Source organism: Coturnix japonica, chromosome 2 (assembly GCF_054131305.1).
Source record: "Coturnix japonica strain WE chromosome 2, WE-NBRP24, whole genome shotgun sequence".
NCBI classification, from domain to species: domain Eukaryota; kingdom Metazoa; phylum Chordata; class Aves; order Galliformes; family Phasianidae; genus Coturnix; species Coturnix japonica.
Window position 1 is genome coordinate 74292768 of NC_140664.1, and position 17509 is coordinate 74310276.

General features: G+C 39.5%; 1 protein-coding gene across 5 annotated transcripts in view; it reads right to left on the bottom strand.

Annotated features, from left to right (window-relative positions):
- Positions 1-17509, bottom strand: part of DSP (desmoplakin) — a 35441-nt gene that overhangs the window by 12312 nt on the left and 5620 nt on the right. For all 5 annotated transcript variants that reach the window (XM_085537773.1, XM_015854595.3, XM_015854597.3 and 2 more), the window contains exons 2-17: positions 15314-15416; positions 13502-13650; positions 13005-13179; positions 10515-10643; positions 9452-9502; positions 8427-8588; positions 7343-7447; positions 6109-6204; positions 5154-5279; positions 4599-4751; positions 3344-3498; positions 2714-2840; positions 1995-2199; positions 1277-1494; positions 895-1061; positions 439-577 (exon numbers count right to left, since the gene is read on the bottom strand). In XM_085537773.1, coding sequence (XP_085393899.1) covers positions 439-577; positions 895-1061; positions 1277-1494; positions 1995-2199; positions 2714-2840; positions 3344-3498; positions 4599-4751; positions 5154-5279; positions 6109-6204; positions 7343-7447; positions 8427-8588; positions 9452-9502; positions 10515-10643; positions 13005-13179; positions 13502-13650; positions 15314-15416 — 2260 coding nt within the window. The remainder of the gene's footprint in view (positions 1-438; positions 578-894; positions 1062-1276; positions 1495-1994; positions 2200-2713; positions 2841-3343; positions 3499-4598; positions 4752-5153; positions 5280-6108; positions 6205-7342; positions 7448-8426; positions 8589-9451; positions 9503-10514; positions 10644-13004; positions 13180-13501; positions 13651-15313; positions 15417-17509) is intronic.

Below are 17509 nucleotides of genomic sequence, written 5' to 3' on the forward strand. Positions count from 1 at the left end.
TTTGCCTTGTTCAGGATGAAGTTCTCTCTTTAAGATTTTAAATGCACTCCACAGAATTAAAAAAGGACACACACTAATACTCTAATTCACTTGTTACAACTAGACCACAACACAAAAGACCTTCTGCAAGAAATAAAGGAGAAAGCTAGATTTGAAGGCAGTAACTGACATGAATAAACACAGGTAGCCTTGTTCAGAAACTGTTTCTGGAGACCTTTCATGCCCCTGGCTTTTCTGTATGGGAATAAATAGCCAGTGGATGCAAGACCCGTATATTCCCTCCAATAACCTACAAAAGCGTTATATATCTATGCCAAAATATGATAGGATCAGCTTCTCCATCTCCTGCTGTTTCAGAAGGCTTTCAACAAGCTCAATAAACTAGCGATGACAGCTACAACTTCTGCCTTGCTGTGTGCCTGGGAATTAGCCTCTCACCTTTAGACAAGCTCGATAAGCCTCCACTTTATCAAGATCCAAAGGAACAGTCTCCTCTTCAGACAGTCTGACTTCAAAAACTCTGATCACATCTTCGGTTTGTAGAATAAGCTGGAGCAGACACCTCAGTGCATTCAAGCTACAGTAAATAACACAAAAGAAGACAAATTAGCTATGGACTGAGGCAGAAAAGATAATTCTAATTAAATGCAGTTAATTTCATTAACTAAAGAGAATATGCAATAAACAAAGAAATTTCAGGAACACCCACAAGTAACGTTTTTGTTTTCTTTAGTATTCCAGAAAAAAAGAAACTTACATTTTTCTAGCCACATGAAGGAAAGAAGATATAATTTTATATTATTGATAACAAAAGTCAGATTTCTAGACTATGGAATTATGGAAGAATTTTGGAAGAAGGTGAGTGAGTTATTACTACAGCCTCAATTCTCTTACCTGTCTAAGTAGCCAGCAGAAACACCATTAATATTTTCCAGTTTTTGAAACAGAGCATTTATCTCTGATTGCAAGTACACATACTTTTCACTGCCTCTGAAGTTAGGTAGCAGGTCCTTATGCTTATTGAGGGTTTCAGCCATTATTTGAGAGTCATTCTGCACACCCTGGAGAGAAAGAATGCCCAGTTTATACATTTTTGCTTGCTGAATTATCATTCTACATCACATCTAAGGTTGATTTCCTTATCCAATTACTCTCATCTTATCTTATACAGAGTGTGCATGTCACTCCCAGCTGATCAGGAATCTAAATACAGTATGCTCTGCTGAACAACGTCACAATGAGTTTGAGATGTTCAAATGAGAACACACATAGTTACCTCTAAATCCTGTATTCTGACTGAAAAGTCATGCAAAGCCCCTTGATCCACACCAAGTGGAGCTCTTTGAACCATTCGAATCTCAGAAGCTTCAATCTGACGCCGAAGTTTCTGAAGTTCCATCAGCAGCCAAGCCTCCTGTTTATCATGTTCTCGATTTCTCTCATTAACTATAATGGTGTTTGTGGTACCCACAGGACAACTCTCAGTTGGAATCACTGTAAAATGAGTTGGAAGTAAATATCAACTGCCAGAGAACTGAATTTCTACATACAGAAATCTGATGCAGTGCCCAAGTAACCTGAGCACTGATTTGAATTGTAGAAAGGAGAACTGGTATGTCTGGGCCATTAGGCAGTGTCTGAAGCAATGAAATGTCCCCTTCTCAAAACGATAAACCTGCTTCCTGAAGTGAGGTTCTGCTTCCTAACAACTGAAAATTGATGGATTAAATTCCTCTCATTTTCTCAATGAGTTCCATGAACTTCAGAGTACTATCCCCAGATACAGAGCAATGGAAGGAAGAACAAAACACACTCTTTCCTGGGCATGGCAAGTTTTGTTATCCTGGGAGACAGCAGTTACAGTTCTTTTACATGTCTCTGCATATGTTTACAAGACTGTTTTCACATGAAAAGGAAACACAGCCTTCTCTTCCACCTCTAACAAGGAAACACAAGCAGTACAATCTGTACAAGAAAACAGGAGGACAACAAACCTGTTTGAGGCTGCCGTGGCTGATTGGGCAGTTGTATTATTAAGGTCTGGTAGTGCTTCTGAGCATCAGTGAACTGCGTCTGGATCTTTCGTTTGTCTTCATCACCAAACATCTCAGAGCCTTGGCTGTTCCTGAGGAATTCTTGATAATGGATCTCCAAGTCAGTTATTATTTTCTGGTAATCTTCCCTACGCATTGTTTTCAGCTGAAATAACAAAGACAGTTTTGAAAAAGGCAACAATTGGAGAGGATATAAGACTAATGACTCATTAAGGAATGTACTAATACATCTACCAAAGAACAGAGGAATCTCATTTCAGAATAAAACCTATACAGGCTGCCTCTAGGCTTGCACAAAGCAACCTTTGAGCTAGCTATTCCTGTAACAAACATTTCATAACTTAAGAACAGTTTGCAACTCTGCCTTTTACTATGTCTATCCATGCCCTTGCATAGTGGGAACAAGCAGTGCAAGTATATAGTAAGTCCCCTTAGTTAACCTTCATTTTTATCTATATCATGTTTGAATGGGAAAGCATTTTTCTTCTCCTTAAATAAAACACCAATTTCAATAAATAACTGCTTGTGTATCCCAGTAAAAGGCAGGCCCACAGGTTTTCAGATCATACAGCTGAATAGGATACTGCAAACACTATTTGGAGCAGCGAAGGACAGGTAATGAACGTCCTGGGTCTACAGTTACGGCCTGCTAGTCTCACCTTGGCAATAGTCATCGCTCTGATCTTCTCAATGTCAATCATGCAATAATGCCAAGATACCAGGCTCTTCATGTTGATATACAGCTGGTTCCACAAGGCCAGAATAGCTTCATAATATTGCTCAATTCTGAGATGGAAGAAGAAATTTCATGGTCAAAATTTGTACATCTTAGTAGCACAGCTAAAAAATATCACAAGAAAGAGCCACTGGATATTAAGTGTTTAAAGGCTTGTTCTCTAATATAAGAAAAAAGCAAACCTGAAAATGAACTTAACCAGAACTTTCAGATTAATAATGAGTATGCCAATGAATACACAGCTAGAATTCCAAGCTAACTCCAGTAATTTGCTTAAGTGTATAGGTAGCACTGCTAACCTTTGTTTTTCACAGTAGCAAAAAGCAAAGAGCAAGCTAAGACTTTTTTCTTCTCACAGGAGAGGCTGAAGTAATATTATGCATGTAATGCTAACTTCCAAAAGGCATAAAAAATTATTAACAATAAAACAAATCAGGCTTTCAGACATAACTCACTCTTTTAACAATCAGGACGTGTCTATGGCATGAGCACAGCAATTCCTGAGCTGGATCCCACTCGATCCAGCTCACATCTACAAGAAAATTCAACTCACTTGGTAGCAAGATCCACTGCTAATGGATTTGGGGGTGGGATGATCAGGCTAACAGATGGCACCAGCATATCCACTCCTCCAGGGCCAGTCACCAACCACTTGCTGCGCTCATTGTTGTCCTTCAGGATGCATTCATCTCCTTTGCGCACTGTTTTCTGTAAGGAACATAAAACAACACTGTTTTTTTTTCTTTAGTTAAGCAGCATGGGGTTTCTAGGAGAGATAGGCAAGGATGACACACCTAGATAACACAATTGGGAGTGCTTCACAGCTGCTATGTGCATGTGTACATCTTGGCTAGACATTAACTCAGTAAAACTAACTGGGCGCCACAGAATAGTCTTAGAATCTGCCAGTCCAACTCATCATCAGATCTGGGGCTTGCCATGACATACATCAAAAGACAGAGCGTGGGCACATGGTTACTGTATGCTATGCAATCATTTATGGCTATAAGCCACCCCACAGCAAGCTGGAAGCAAACGGATGCTTAGTGCTGCAAACCATACTTGAGAAGGGACTGGGAGTAATTGCCACAAAGCTAGATCCACCAGCAATGTCTGCCAGACATTCTGATACCCTGAGGCCACAGGTCTGGATGGTGCAGCTTACAACCCTCACACACCCAAGAGGGGAAAACTCCTCCTATCATTTATCAGTCCACAGGCTTTACATTGACCTGACCATGCAGAGTCTGGCCTTATCTTCTCCTGAGCAGATTCTAGCTTGTTTAACTGCTAGGACAATCATCAAGCAACCACGCAAACACTGCCTATGTTTGCTTAGTTTTGTTTACAGTACCAACAAGTAGTTACTTCTGTGTGGGCCAAACTTCTGTGATTCCAGAGTAAAATGTGATATGAAAGATCACAGAGAGAGGATAGCAGAAACCCCAGATTGCAAACACACATCACAATGGTCAATTAGTGGTCACTACAGGAGTGCAACTTAGTGAATCAGGTAAAAAAGGGTTTACAAATAAAACATAGGAAAACTAGGTAACTGGGAATCAATAAGAAAAAGAGCAGAAAAAAGAGCAAGTAAGGAGAAAATACATGTGAGCATGCTGTTAAGAAACAACATGGAAATAAACTTCAGCATATCCAATACTTAAGAGGAAGAAATCACTGCCATTAACTTCATACTCCAACTTGCAAAAATGTTACACCTGTCAGCTCAATAGTTTGTGTTCTAAATTATTTGCCATATTTCAGTTTACATTATCTTCATTTTAGCTAAAGAAGGGATACATTACCAGATCCTGTTTGTAATCACACAGAGCCTTGAGGATAATGGGCTTGTTACTCCGGTAATCTGGGTTACGTGGCTTCAGCTGCACAATCTTCTTGGATTTATTCACCAAACTCTGCACTTGCCTCTTGTATTCAAGAATTCTCTCTCGCTCATTCTGCAAAGATCAGCTGTAGGTTAAAAACTCATTCTAAAAAGAAGCCACATCTAGTTCCTGCTAGTTTATTAAGGGACACACATCTGGAGCTCACCAAAGGTAAAAACTCCTTTATCTACAGTGGGATGAGTCTTTAGCCTATCTTGTAAAATTGTAGCTTAAAGAAAGAGAAGAAAAACAACAAATTAATAATTTTTGCAACTTGAGCAAGCTGTTGTTTTTCATGCCCATTTGTAGGCTATCTCAAGAATATATGGAGATGAATATATCAGTGATGCTTCAAGTTTACTCAGTACTGTTTATTGCCATTCCTGTATATTTGGGCTAATATTTGGTATCTGATGGGGGCAACTGTTACCCATGCAAGGCAGAACATGATCTGTGAATAGGATGGAACAGTACCTCCAGCTCTTTGATCTGCTCCAGCAAGCTCTGAAGTGACATGCTCTTATCACATATGAACTTCTTCCTGATGGAGTCCTGTAAATTCTTCAGATAGCTCTCTGTAGCTTGGGCCTCCTCAAAGAACTACAGGAAAAAAAAGTTGTGATTTCAGTTGCACACAGCTCTCACAGAGATGTCTACTAGAAATTAATGGATTCCTTTCACGAGAAATCCCAGTTCATATCCAGCAGTACTGTAGCACAATAATTTGATAACACTGTGCTACATCTAATTGTGAATGCACTTAGGAAGATTAGGGTACAGAAAAAATACCTGTGGTGGGATCCACACTTTTAACAAAACTTTTGAAGGATGGGACAGATCTCCAAAGAACTATTAATCACATTCACAATTAATTTTTTAAAACTCTAACATGAGCAAAACGTGTTGATAGCCCTCCAAATTCTAAATGTGGAAAAGACTAAACACAGTTTTACATTACCTTATATATTATAACTGAAATAATTCAGTTCTTTTTATAAGTGCATGTTTTAAATGTTTTGATGCTAGAACATGAAGTTTAAAGTAACCATTTATCTGAAAGGTGCTTACAGTGAGAGTGAGGCAAGTCTCTTCTCACTGGTGATGTGACAGGACAAGGGGAAATGGCCTCAAGTTGCCAAGGTAAGTTTAGGTTGGACGATGGGAAACATTTCTTTACAGAAAGGAAGTTAAACACTGGAATAGGCTCCCCAGGGAGGTGATCGAGTCACCTTCCCTGGATGTGTTTAAGAGCCATTTGGATGTGGTGCTCAGAGATATGATGAGTGGGTATTATGGTTAAGCTGAGGTTGGACTTGATCTTTGAGGTCTTTTCCAACCTGAGTAATTCTATGATTTTATGATTTATGGATAAATACTTGTCTAGTACTTCTATAATACAAAAGTGTGAATTCTCCACATCACTACCCACCTGAAAGTAAGCTGCATTCTCTTTCAAATGAACATCAATGCACTTGGTGATCTGAAGTATCCAGCTCCACTGAGTTTGTAGTGTATCCATGTAGGCCTAAGAAAACAAATAATAGGCAGAACTCAAATTACCACATGGATCTCTCTTCTGTATCTAGACTCAAGAACAACTATTTAATTTGCATTTCTGTAGAGAATAAATATCTACTAGAACAAACTAATGTACACCAGAATAACGTAACTCATGCAAATAGTTTCCCTACTTCTAAGTGCCTACCTAACTGAAGGGAGTTACATACCTGTCTGTGGGTTATAAAGAGAAACTTGTTCTTGACCTGAATTTTGTTTGATCAGCATAAAGCCTGAAGTGCATGAACAAAGGGGTAAAATGCAAAAACAGCAGTGCACATGAAATATTTAAATGGCAAATTGTCTCGTTCTTCTTCAAGGAGGACTGGCAAACAGTTTTTCAGGATGGCTATGTTTTTAGCAAGACTTCTCATGTACCCTTCATGTAAGTCATCTGGAAATTTACACACTACTTTTCACTTCACTGCTGAAGCTCAGAAGGGTTTTTCCTTTAAGGCAGAAACTGACCACAGAGTGAATTAGGAATGATGATTCTACACAGTGAATAACAAATTACAAACTAAATGCATTGAAAAGGAGGAAGATCTCTGTTTTTGTGGGTTCTTTCACACATTTAAAATGATAGCACTCCCTAAAGACTAAGATTTTTCCTTAGCCTTGACTGAGGTGCAGAAACATACAATAAATTTCAGCTGCAGAAAGTATTTGCACTAGATTAAACATAAACCCATAAAGGGTGTGGCTATCTTCAAAGCATGCCTATTGAGATAGCAGGGGAATGGCATGTCTTCCTACCATATTCTACTGCACTGAAGTTAACTCACATGAAATACAGCAATTTCAATATATTTAGGCAACTCCCTAAGCCCCCATATTAATTTTTACATGCATCCATCATCAAATTTGGTAGCAGTGAGATCTCTCCCAAGCTCTTAAGAAGTCTTCAGTAGTTGTGTCTGCAAGTTTGCAGAAGGTGGTAACACTTACTAGAGCAGTTCTTACAGCTGGATACAGACTGATAGGATTTTTAGCAAGCAAACTGTTCTTATGTATAAAGGCAGCATTTCATTTTGTCAACTTTCACTAAGAACTTTTCCCACATAGCAACTAAATTAGCAAGTTAAATCATATGAGGCTTAACTCACCTCAATTTTGTCTGAAGCAGGGTGCTGGTTGAGCACAAGCTGGTCACTTTCTTGCTTTAGTTTGTTGAGTTCTTTTTCTTTCAGCTCCAGTTCACTCATACGTTTCTAATAACCAAAATACAGAGTCAAATGAGCTTCCAAAGGCACAGTACTTAGAGTGATTTACTCAACATTTTCCTGATAGTTTGAATAAAGATTGCATAAAAGCAATAATTGTATAAGATTATCCCTGTTAACAGTGCATTGTTAATTCTACTAAATGCACTGAAGCTATATATGAAGTCAGAAGAATTGAAGAAGTTGGTCATTTCAGTCCTAGTCTCCAGGCTTGGCACTTCATAGAGCAAAGCACTCAAAATGCAGCCTTTTTGTCAAAGAGGAATGATGAAAGCAAGAATTAGTGTATCTTGCAATATCCAGAACACCTAACCTAAAAAGAATAGAGAATCTCCTTAATGGTGTAACTTTCATTTCTCTTTTACTCTGATGACCAGCACCAACATTGGCTAAAGAAACACATGCTCAATTTCCATTTGTACCCACAGAAGACAATAAGGAGCACTGAAAGCCAATCCTGACAGTGCTCTCAATGTGCCAAGTCCATCAGGGAAAAAGAGAGTAGTTCCCTCATGTGCAGCTCTACTACCTGGTGAAGAGATCAGGACTGCACACAGGGATCGGTAGCCCCTGCAGAAGTCCTAACAGGGAGAACTGAGCTGCTTGATTCGAGTCCCCTAGTTTACCATGCATGCACAGGCTACATGTGATTACTATCCCTCAATGAACTGTACTGATAAAGCTAATTTCCAAGGTCAGTACAGAATACACAGGTGGCTGAGTTACAATATAATCTTCCAGCTGATGTTCAATCTTGATTCAAAAGGTTGTCACATAGTACTTAATCCAACAGTATTTTGACAGTAAGAAAAACAAACCAAACTTTAAATAAACAAATAAATAAATAAATTAGATCAATGGATATTTGTGAGGAAATGCCATGATCAGTTTCCCTAAGACAAGCTGTTCTTCCCTCAATATGCCAAAGGAAAAATCCAGGGCAAGCAGAAAGGGACAGTTATCTTACAGAGAAGGCCTCCTGCTTCCTGGAGATATCCGTGTTCCTGTCACTCCAGTCGTAGAGAAGTTCCTCTTCCTCACAGTCATTGATCCACATGATCTCCCTGCTGGTTGCTTGGATAAGGTTCTGGAATTGACGGAGCTGATCCATTCTCTCAAAGGAGTATTTCTGCAAGGAATTCCAAAATGAGAAGCAATAAACACAGAAGAGCCTGTGTTGGGTGGAGAAGGGGAAGCCAAGAGAACAGCATGCACACTCATGGGGTTTTTTATCTGAACTAAGAATAATGGTAAATGCCATACAGCTATAAAACCTGCTGGCAATGGACAACAGATAGCATGCACAGATATGAAGAACAACAGGGATTTGAAATCACCAGGATCTTAAGTCATTTCAAACACAAATGCAGCAGAAGCACAGGCAGACAAGCAAAAAGACATGGGGAAAATAAAAGAAACTCCTGAAAATTTTACATGGCTTTTACTTCCATTTGCTGCTGATGTATATCCGTCACACGTTATCAGTGCCTTTTGCACAGATAATAATTCATGAAAAGATTCTCTGTCCCTACATCATACTGCATATCTTGCTATTTGAACCTATATCATATTGCATATTTGAAATGTGTATAGGAAACAGCTTCCAATCCCAGGGGTTAAGTCTGTGATTTGCACAAGATTCTTAATGCTTTACATGAAGATGTGGGCAAGATACACAGCCTTTGTAACATAGACCAGCTTTGCTGCTATACTTATTCCCATGAAGGAAGTAGACCTCTTACTCTGTACCTGCTTAGGGATCAACCTTCTTCACCTGCTGCAAACTAGAAACTTCCTGGTAAGGGTAAGTCAATTATAAACATGGCAATGAATTAATCTAAAGTTTGTGCCTCAAAAATGAGCCTTGTATAAGATACAAGACACTGCTGAATGGCACTACTTATATATGCATCTATATCGACTATCATGTGAGTGTTAGAGCAAAAAACATTTATCACAGAAGTATCAGACATGAAAACATCCTGTGCTCACCAGCAGTCCTTCGTATTCCTCCTCCAGCTGATGAACGGCAGCCTTCTCACGCTGAAACAGAGAGCAAATATTTAGTGTGCCTTTTAGAAGTTGCCTTTACAGAGCAAGTACCATGATGTTGTAACTTCAGGTGGTAATTCACAGTGCCTGCAATATATATAGGTCAGCAGCAGGTCTGCACCACTGGAGGACCAGAAGTACAAAAACAAGACTTGGGCAAACTAATTTCCCACAGAGATGTTCATAAGCGAGGTTGAACATAAACCCTGTAATACCACAACAGCTTCCAAAATGGGATCTCTTTCTGAATCAGATTCTAGGTAGCTATGGGGAGCTATCCAGTCCTTGAGCCAGCTTTACAAAGACTATGAAATAGTGTCAATTATGACCTGAGCAGCATGCTCTGATTTTATTCTCATTTCTATGAGTGGGAGTACGCATAACCTTGGAACCAATAATCGATAAGGCTACCTTTCCTACCTTTTGAATAAGCAGAAGGAAGAAGGGAAAAAACAACCCTTTCACTCTAGCTTGTCTGAGAAAACTGCACCAGAACTGAATCCTTTTTCTTTACATCCAACTCCCTCTCCTCTTGTCCACGTGAGGAATTAACAGAAAAGAGCTGAGATGAAGTAAGCCCTTCTCCTACATCTAGTTGTTGGGCTAATAACCGAAGAAATTAAATACTGCACAGACACGCAGAAGTTGTAAACTTAGCCCACAGTTTGGGCTAAGCACTCACATAATCCTTCCACATAATCCTAATGTTAACTTAAGAAAGTGAAAACAATCACTCTTGGCCATTCTCTCACCAGAAATATCCCAATATGTAATTGCCAGTTGGGTACGTAATGATAAAACATTAAATAACACTAAATTTTCATTGTAAAATTCTAGGGAAAGAAGTAGAGCGGATAGAGTAGGATGGGAAGTTACTGCTATCAGTACATCAATGCTTTCTGAAGGGAAGTCTTGTTTTCAGCATTACTCGCTACAATGGAACACTGGCAAGCTGAGGTTACAAATCCAGACCAAGCAACGTGTAATGGAAGACAGTAATTACCAGATCTGTTTTGACTTTGTCTAGATGCCAACGATAGTCTCCAATGGCATTGTGAGTTCTTCTATGGTCACTAATCTGCTGCTCAATGGACGCTGCATCAAACCCCCATTTCACCAGCTCCATTTCAGCCTAGGAAAAAGGGACAGCATTTGTACTTTCATTTTAAACAAGACACTATCACCTAAAGCAGAGCATCAAAATTGAAAGAAACATCCTCATGCAGTTAGAAGTAAAACTGAACTGATGTTTAGAATAGGGGTTAAAAATGTCTTCAAATTGCCTTCACTTAAACTGCATGACAGGATCCCAAAACAGAAGTAGGGAATATACATAAGTTTCTTGAAATTAGATAAGATGAAGCACACTCATTAGTGTAGTTTTCTACAACACTATTCATAATATATGTGAATATATACAATCATGTTCTACAGCCCAGTACACTACATACCATTTTAATTACATTCAAGTAACACTACTGATGATGAGCAAAAATCTCTAGAAACAGCATTTGAAAGTACAGCAATACACCTGGATAACTACTAACTTGAAAACTGTCTGACTCCAGTTCTTTGTTTCATTATTTGCAAATACTGAAATGCACCAAATTGACAGCTCAAACCCTCAAATTCCAAAGCATCTTTTACTCCACCAAGATGATCACAATCCATCCCTTTATGAATGCCTCTGTGAGCATATGCACTGCAGAGAGTTATGTATCTTAATCTTGGGTTGGGACTCAATTTGATAATTACCAGCCTGGGGCCGAATCAGTATGAGTCAACAGATGTCAATTAAGCCTGAACCACACTCAGGCGTAGGGGTTCAAAGGCAAGGCTGAAAATGTTCTGAGAAATGAAACCATTTTACATTCAGCTATCTAAAAGTTACAGGACTTTGACCCTTCTCATTATAGTTATACAGTCTAGAGAGTCTGTAGCAACAGCACCGATCTTGAAAGACTGCCAATATGCAAACAAAGGCTGTCTGGATATCAGTCCACCTTCCTTATTTCCGCAATGGAAATCTGACCAGCCTTCCTACCACCTGGCTCCCCTGCCAGCACACCATCCAGATACTAGATGCAAAAACACAGGCAGAAATCCACCATGGCTGCTCAGACATTTTTTCTGCTATCTCATCACATTATCTTTGTCACAACATTCGCCGATAGTAAGAAAGTGGGAAGAAAAGGTATGGTGCGAAGTTCAAAATAAACTCCTTTGCTTTAGGGACTGAAAAGGAGAGAGAGTGAGCCTTTTTCTTTCACTGCAGCTATTGCGTGGGAACTCAGTTGCAAAGTGCTTGCTCAGTGAGGGGTGCCTGAGCAGGGAGTCACGTGGCATCTCTGGGAGGTGCAGCATGTTCAAAACCTTTCATCACTGGAAAGAGGCCCAGTGTCTGTCCAACATCACTCCTCAAGCCATGGCAGGTCTGATAATTAGCCTGCTCTCCCACAGTATGTGAAGAGCAATCATTATCTGCTGCTGCTCTACTGGCATAATGCCTGTAAACGTTAGCACTCAAAGGAGTGCATCTCCGCTTCCCTTTCTTCCTCTAAAACAGGTCGTGAGATGGGAGGGCACTGGAAGACCAGACTATGACTGGCACTCACATAAATATGGGAACAGCTCTCCCCTGCTCATCTGGTTTGCATAGCAGCCACCTGGTAAACACCATATGTAGATAACATGACAGAATCACTAAGCAACAACCTAATAAAAGAGAGATAAAAACACTGCAACTTCAAATTACAGGGAGCCTGCAAATTCTGTCTCGGGCCTCCCTGCTCCGTTTCCCCTACCAGTCTCTCAGTAAATGCTATCCAACTATAAACACAAAACTTCCACACCAGCAGCACAAGAACACTACAGGCTCTCAGTGCGTGCTTCTTTTCCAGGCCATACCATCAACAGCTGTGAATAGGCAAATTTATTCTGTGCATGCAACAGATTCACAAGAAAATGCTGAAGATGCTTTTTAGGCGGCGACTTCTGGAAGGCCGGTCCTGTGGCAATTAACTCTACCTTCTAGCTCCCATTTTGATAAGGATGTATTAGAGGAGGCAAAATTGCAAAATACTGGGTAATAGTTAAATCTGTGAAGTTAGCCTCATCTGTAAAGGGTTAAAATAAATACAAAGCATTGAGGAAGTATGTGGAAGGAAGGAAGGAAATATTGAACACCATAATCTCTAACACAAACATGCTAATGTCTTTTGTTATGTTCACAGCTGTGTCTCAATTTTTGTTTTCAAATCTGACTTCCACTTTTTCTCCTGCAAAAGAAGATCCCCAAATCCATTTCTGTATTGTAGTGAAAACTCACTGTGTGTACAATGCTGTAAATAAGAGAGGAAAAAAAAACCACAGATTGGAGCTTGGAACTATATACTATCATCTAAACGTACTTCTAATGCACACTACTGCATGCAAAAGGACAAAAGGACAAAATCAGGTTTTACGATTCTCTCTAGGTTTTGTACAGATTTACCTTCTGTTGCCTCATCCAGTTTAAGCATTCACTTGTGACACGTTTTGTATACTCATCCCAGCCTGAACCACTCTGAGAGGAATAGCAACCGCCACCTTTGGAGCTAGCCCTTCTGGCACGGGGAACACTAATAGCTTTGTACAGAGCACGCATTTGCTCTTGAAGTTGAAGCAGCCTGGAAGGGAAGGAACCAGTTACTTTCTTTCTACAACGTAAATACCCAGAAAACATGAAAACATACAATTCCCATCTCCTGATGAACCATCAGGTATTCAAAAAGAAATGCTGATAGCATAGGTTGTAGAAAAAAATGGCTGAAATTAAATTGGAACAACTGAGACATAAAAAATAAATACATCACTACAAGGCCTTTCTTCACCTCAGCACGCCCCAAATAGACCTTGATTTCTGCTTGCAATTTCAGAGAATGTGAGCATTTCAGACACTACAGGATTGTATCTATCACATTCCCTGCTCCAACCCTTCCCTGGTAATACCTTTTCTGATACATTTCACAGGGCTGATTCATCTGCCTTAGCTCTCTGATCAGCCCATCCAGCATGTCCATTTGGTCATTTGCCTGCGCAAAACATTCTTCCAGATCTCTGTTTCCTCTGATCTGGACACCATCACCATATTTCAATTCCTAAAATTAAAAAAAAAGACGGAGATTAAATATTTACAGCACAACCTTCACATTGTTTTGAGAGTGATGAGTGATGCTATGAGGACCAATCACTTTTAAGAAGTATAAAAGGTTTCAACTGCTAGGTCTCTGATTAACAGATTTAATTAGCTGGAATCCAATTATTAATGAGTTCCTAGTCATTTGAAAGTCCTAATTATGAATAAAATGTAGAGGAAAATTTTTAAATATAATACCAACCAAACATTTCCATAAAGAACAGAACATTATGTCTGAGATTTATTTCAGAGGAGCCAAGGCTGCACTCAGTGCACTGAGTTTTTAAGACCTCATGAAGTAGGAATGGCTTCTGTGTTTAGAGAACAAGAAGCAAACATTCTGTCCAAGCTGGAGTTGGTCAACTTTTCGCCTAATTCTTCAGATTTTTTTTTCTAAGAGCTATAGCCATTACTTCTTTCCTCACAAAATACAGAGTGTCTTCTTGTCTGCCTGATACCAGCTACATAGCCAGTCACATTTGCATCCCTTAAGGCTACACAAATTCTCCAGGTGTCTCCACTGCACTGGACCAGCATGGCCATGGTGCTTCCAGAAGGAAGACAAGGCTTTTTGATCTCATCCTGCTCTGAAAATGCCATGCTGAACTAAATATAATTGAGCTGTGATTTGGTTCTACAAAGAAAATGTTGATGGGCCTCGTTACTTAGTCCCACAGGAAAAAAAAAACAACAACCAAACAAAAAATACTCTGAATGTTGTGTCACCAAGCTGGAACTAAACATTGCTTCCCTTTAACTTCACTGCCATAACATTAGTCCTTAACAGGAGGAATTGTTTACTATGGCATTGATTTTTATGTAAACACGCTCTCACATGCTGTACCTCTGAAAAGGAAATAAATTGCTAACAACAGAGATCATTCCCAGAAGAATTTTCAGTTCACAGAGGGTCAAAAAGTGCACATTAAATCATGTCTACCACAAGAACTGCAAACACACTCTAGAACTCATTGGCCTCAGCAGCAAGATGTGCTCACCATCCTGCACTTCCTTTGACTTAGTGACAATGAATAACCCATCCCCAGATACAATGGGTTTGTGGGGCATACAGCAAAAATCATCTGTACGTAGTTCAGATCAAACAGCTGACAAGATTTTAATCTTATTTCAAATGCTTCTTCAGGAATCCGCCAGAAAAACAAAAGTGGTGAAGGTTTTTATGACAGCTGTTCACATTAATGATGACTCAAAATGATGATGACACCCGACAGAATACACTAAGGGAGGGCAAGTGACTATAGCATTATTAGCATCTTCACCAACAGGGGCCTTGAAAAATAAGATACAGTAGAATTTGTTCAAAGGGCATTTTATTGTTCTTTTTTTGGTTTTGCGTTTTGCATTTTAAAATCTAAAAGGCTTCCTTTATTTTAACCAGCTGCATTTCAATCAGTGTTACTGAACACTGAGTGTAGACAGAAGCAGAAGACCCAGCAAGGATATATGTTACTCCACTGTAAGGGTAAGTAGCAGCTGCCTCACATAAATAGCTGAAAGAGTAGAAAAGAGATGAACCACAGTCACTATATTAAGTTAACAACGCAGTATTCATTCCCTACAAATATTCATAATCACTTTTTCTAAGAAGAAGAAAAAGCACTCACAGGTTGTACTATGAGCTCAGCTCTCATCAGGCAATCCGAACAGTTTTGCAGAAGCTCCTGAATGGTGTTCTGACGTCTGGTAACTGTACAGGTCCCATTCTGACTGTTGGCAAAGAAAAGAATAAGATGAAGTGAGTACAAAGTAATCACACTTTACAAAGATAAACATTCACTAGGAATTCCCAATTGCCATAAGAAGTTATGTGAAATAAGAAATCTGGTTAAGCTTTGGAGGGACAAACATGCTTGGTCTGCTCCCTCCTCCATAACTTTACTGTGAATTCTAATGCTGATTCCACAGTGGTAAAGCTGCTTCAACACTGTGCAACAGCAGACGTGGAATAACTTCATCACAGGATCATACAGAAGATGGAACCTCCCATGAGATTAAAAGAAAGGTTTCCCTCCAGTACAGGTATTTGCAGCTTTGACAGATGAAATTTTGACAGTAGCACAGTATGAATAAATTATTCATGATCTTTCTGGAGTCAACACATTAGAACGTAGTCCCTAAGTACATTACCGTATATGTTATCATGACAGCCATTGAACTTAAGAGTATAAAAGGAACGCAGGATTCTCTGCTATGAAAGTGCATGAACGCACAAGTCTACACAAGGCCTTTAAATAAGAGGAAATGATTAAAAAAAATTTATGCAGTGTCTCAAAAAGGCATTACAAGATGCTTAAGCTATTACAGTTAATATTACTATTAGGGGCTGGAGTCAGAGGACCTGTTTTTTCACAAGTAAAAAGGGAGATTGGGGGTTCCATGTAAGACTACTAGGTAAGAAATGCTAGAGCAGAAAACAGCAAAGGTAAATAGTGGGATATTTATTATTGTCGTGTACATAATCCACTGCAACTGCACCACCAGAAGGTTGCTTTTTCAGGATTTGCTCACCTTGGGACCCTGCCACCAAAGCGAGCCGCTGCTAGTTGAAGGTGGGTGAGGTGCTTCAAGCTAGGAATCATTCCTTGCTGATGGAATCAGAGCTCCCAAGCAAGCTCAGGCAGCTCCCAAACCCAAGCATTTGCCAGCAACACTGAAGTAAACCACTACTAAGAGAGGATAAGCTTCTGCAGTGTGTGTACTTTTTCCTTTAGCAGCCTGCCATTCTCCTATGAGAAGGCTTGATTTCTTGAAAAAAGTGGTCAGAAAAACTTTAAGGCTGTTCTTGTCAATACCTGGGAATAAACCTTTGAAAACAAGCAGTACTGGAGAATCAATGGATGACTTAAAACAAGCTGTACACACACAACCCTCACTTACACCATGACCCTTTGGCTGCATAAACACTGTACACCCTACTGTGCTATGCATGCCTGTATATCTTGGAAACAGCTTAAAGAAAGCAGCTGCACAACTGATTTTATGCCAGGCTTCCCCATTGGTTTCCTTTTCTAAATCATTCCTTCACCTTAGGCACAGCTGTTGTGTTTGGATTGAGAAGTATCTGACTGCATCTAAAATTTACATTAATTATACCCGCAATTATGCTCATTAATGAAACGCTGAAGAAGTGAGAGGAATCCTCCATATAATTTTCTCTTTTTAGAACACAAGAAGGGTATTTTTTTTCCTTCAATTGCTTCTGTAATTGTCTCCTTATAGCTACAAACGCACGATGTCCATTAAAGCCAAAGGAGCCAGACCTCTAATAAATTAGCATACATCCATCGAGTTCCATGTAACTTGACAGACCTCAAAGCAGTTAGCTCACCTTGCACTGAGAGAAGTCTAAATAATGTCTAAACAATGACTGTCACATTTAACACACTGAGAAACTGTGAAGAAAAGGTACTTTCTAAAACCAAGCTACAATATGGTAGACTGAAAAATACAGAACTGTAAGCATTATGTGTTCATTCCACTGCTTTACAATACCACATCCAGCTTTACTGCCCCAACATTTAAAAAGCTGGAAAGCTTAAGATGGCTTAATACAGACATACTGCGGTCTGGAAGAAGAGCTCCACCAAGACAACATGACATGAGGCCTTTACATTTCAAGAGGATTTGGCTGCACACATGTACTCTAGAAAAGCCTACTTCAACATATATTGGTTGATTTATCAGATGCAATGAGGACAATCCAAAATGGACACAAGTTAAATATTTGTCACCCATACGACAAGAAAGCATTTTACAAGCGGTTTCAAAACCCTCAGCTCTGATATACGTCTTCCTGAGGC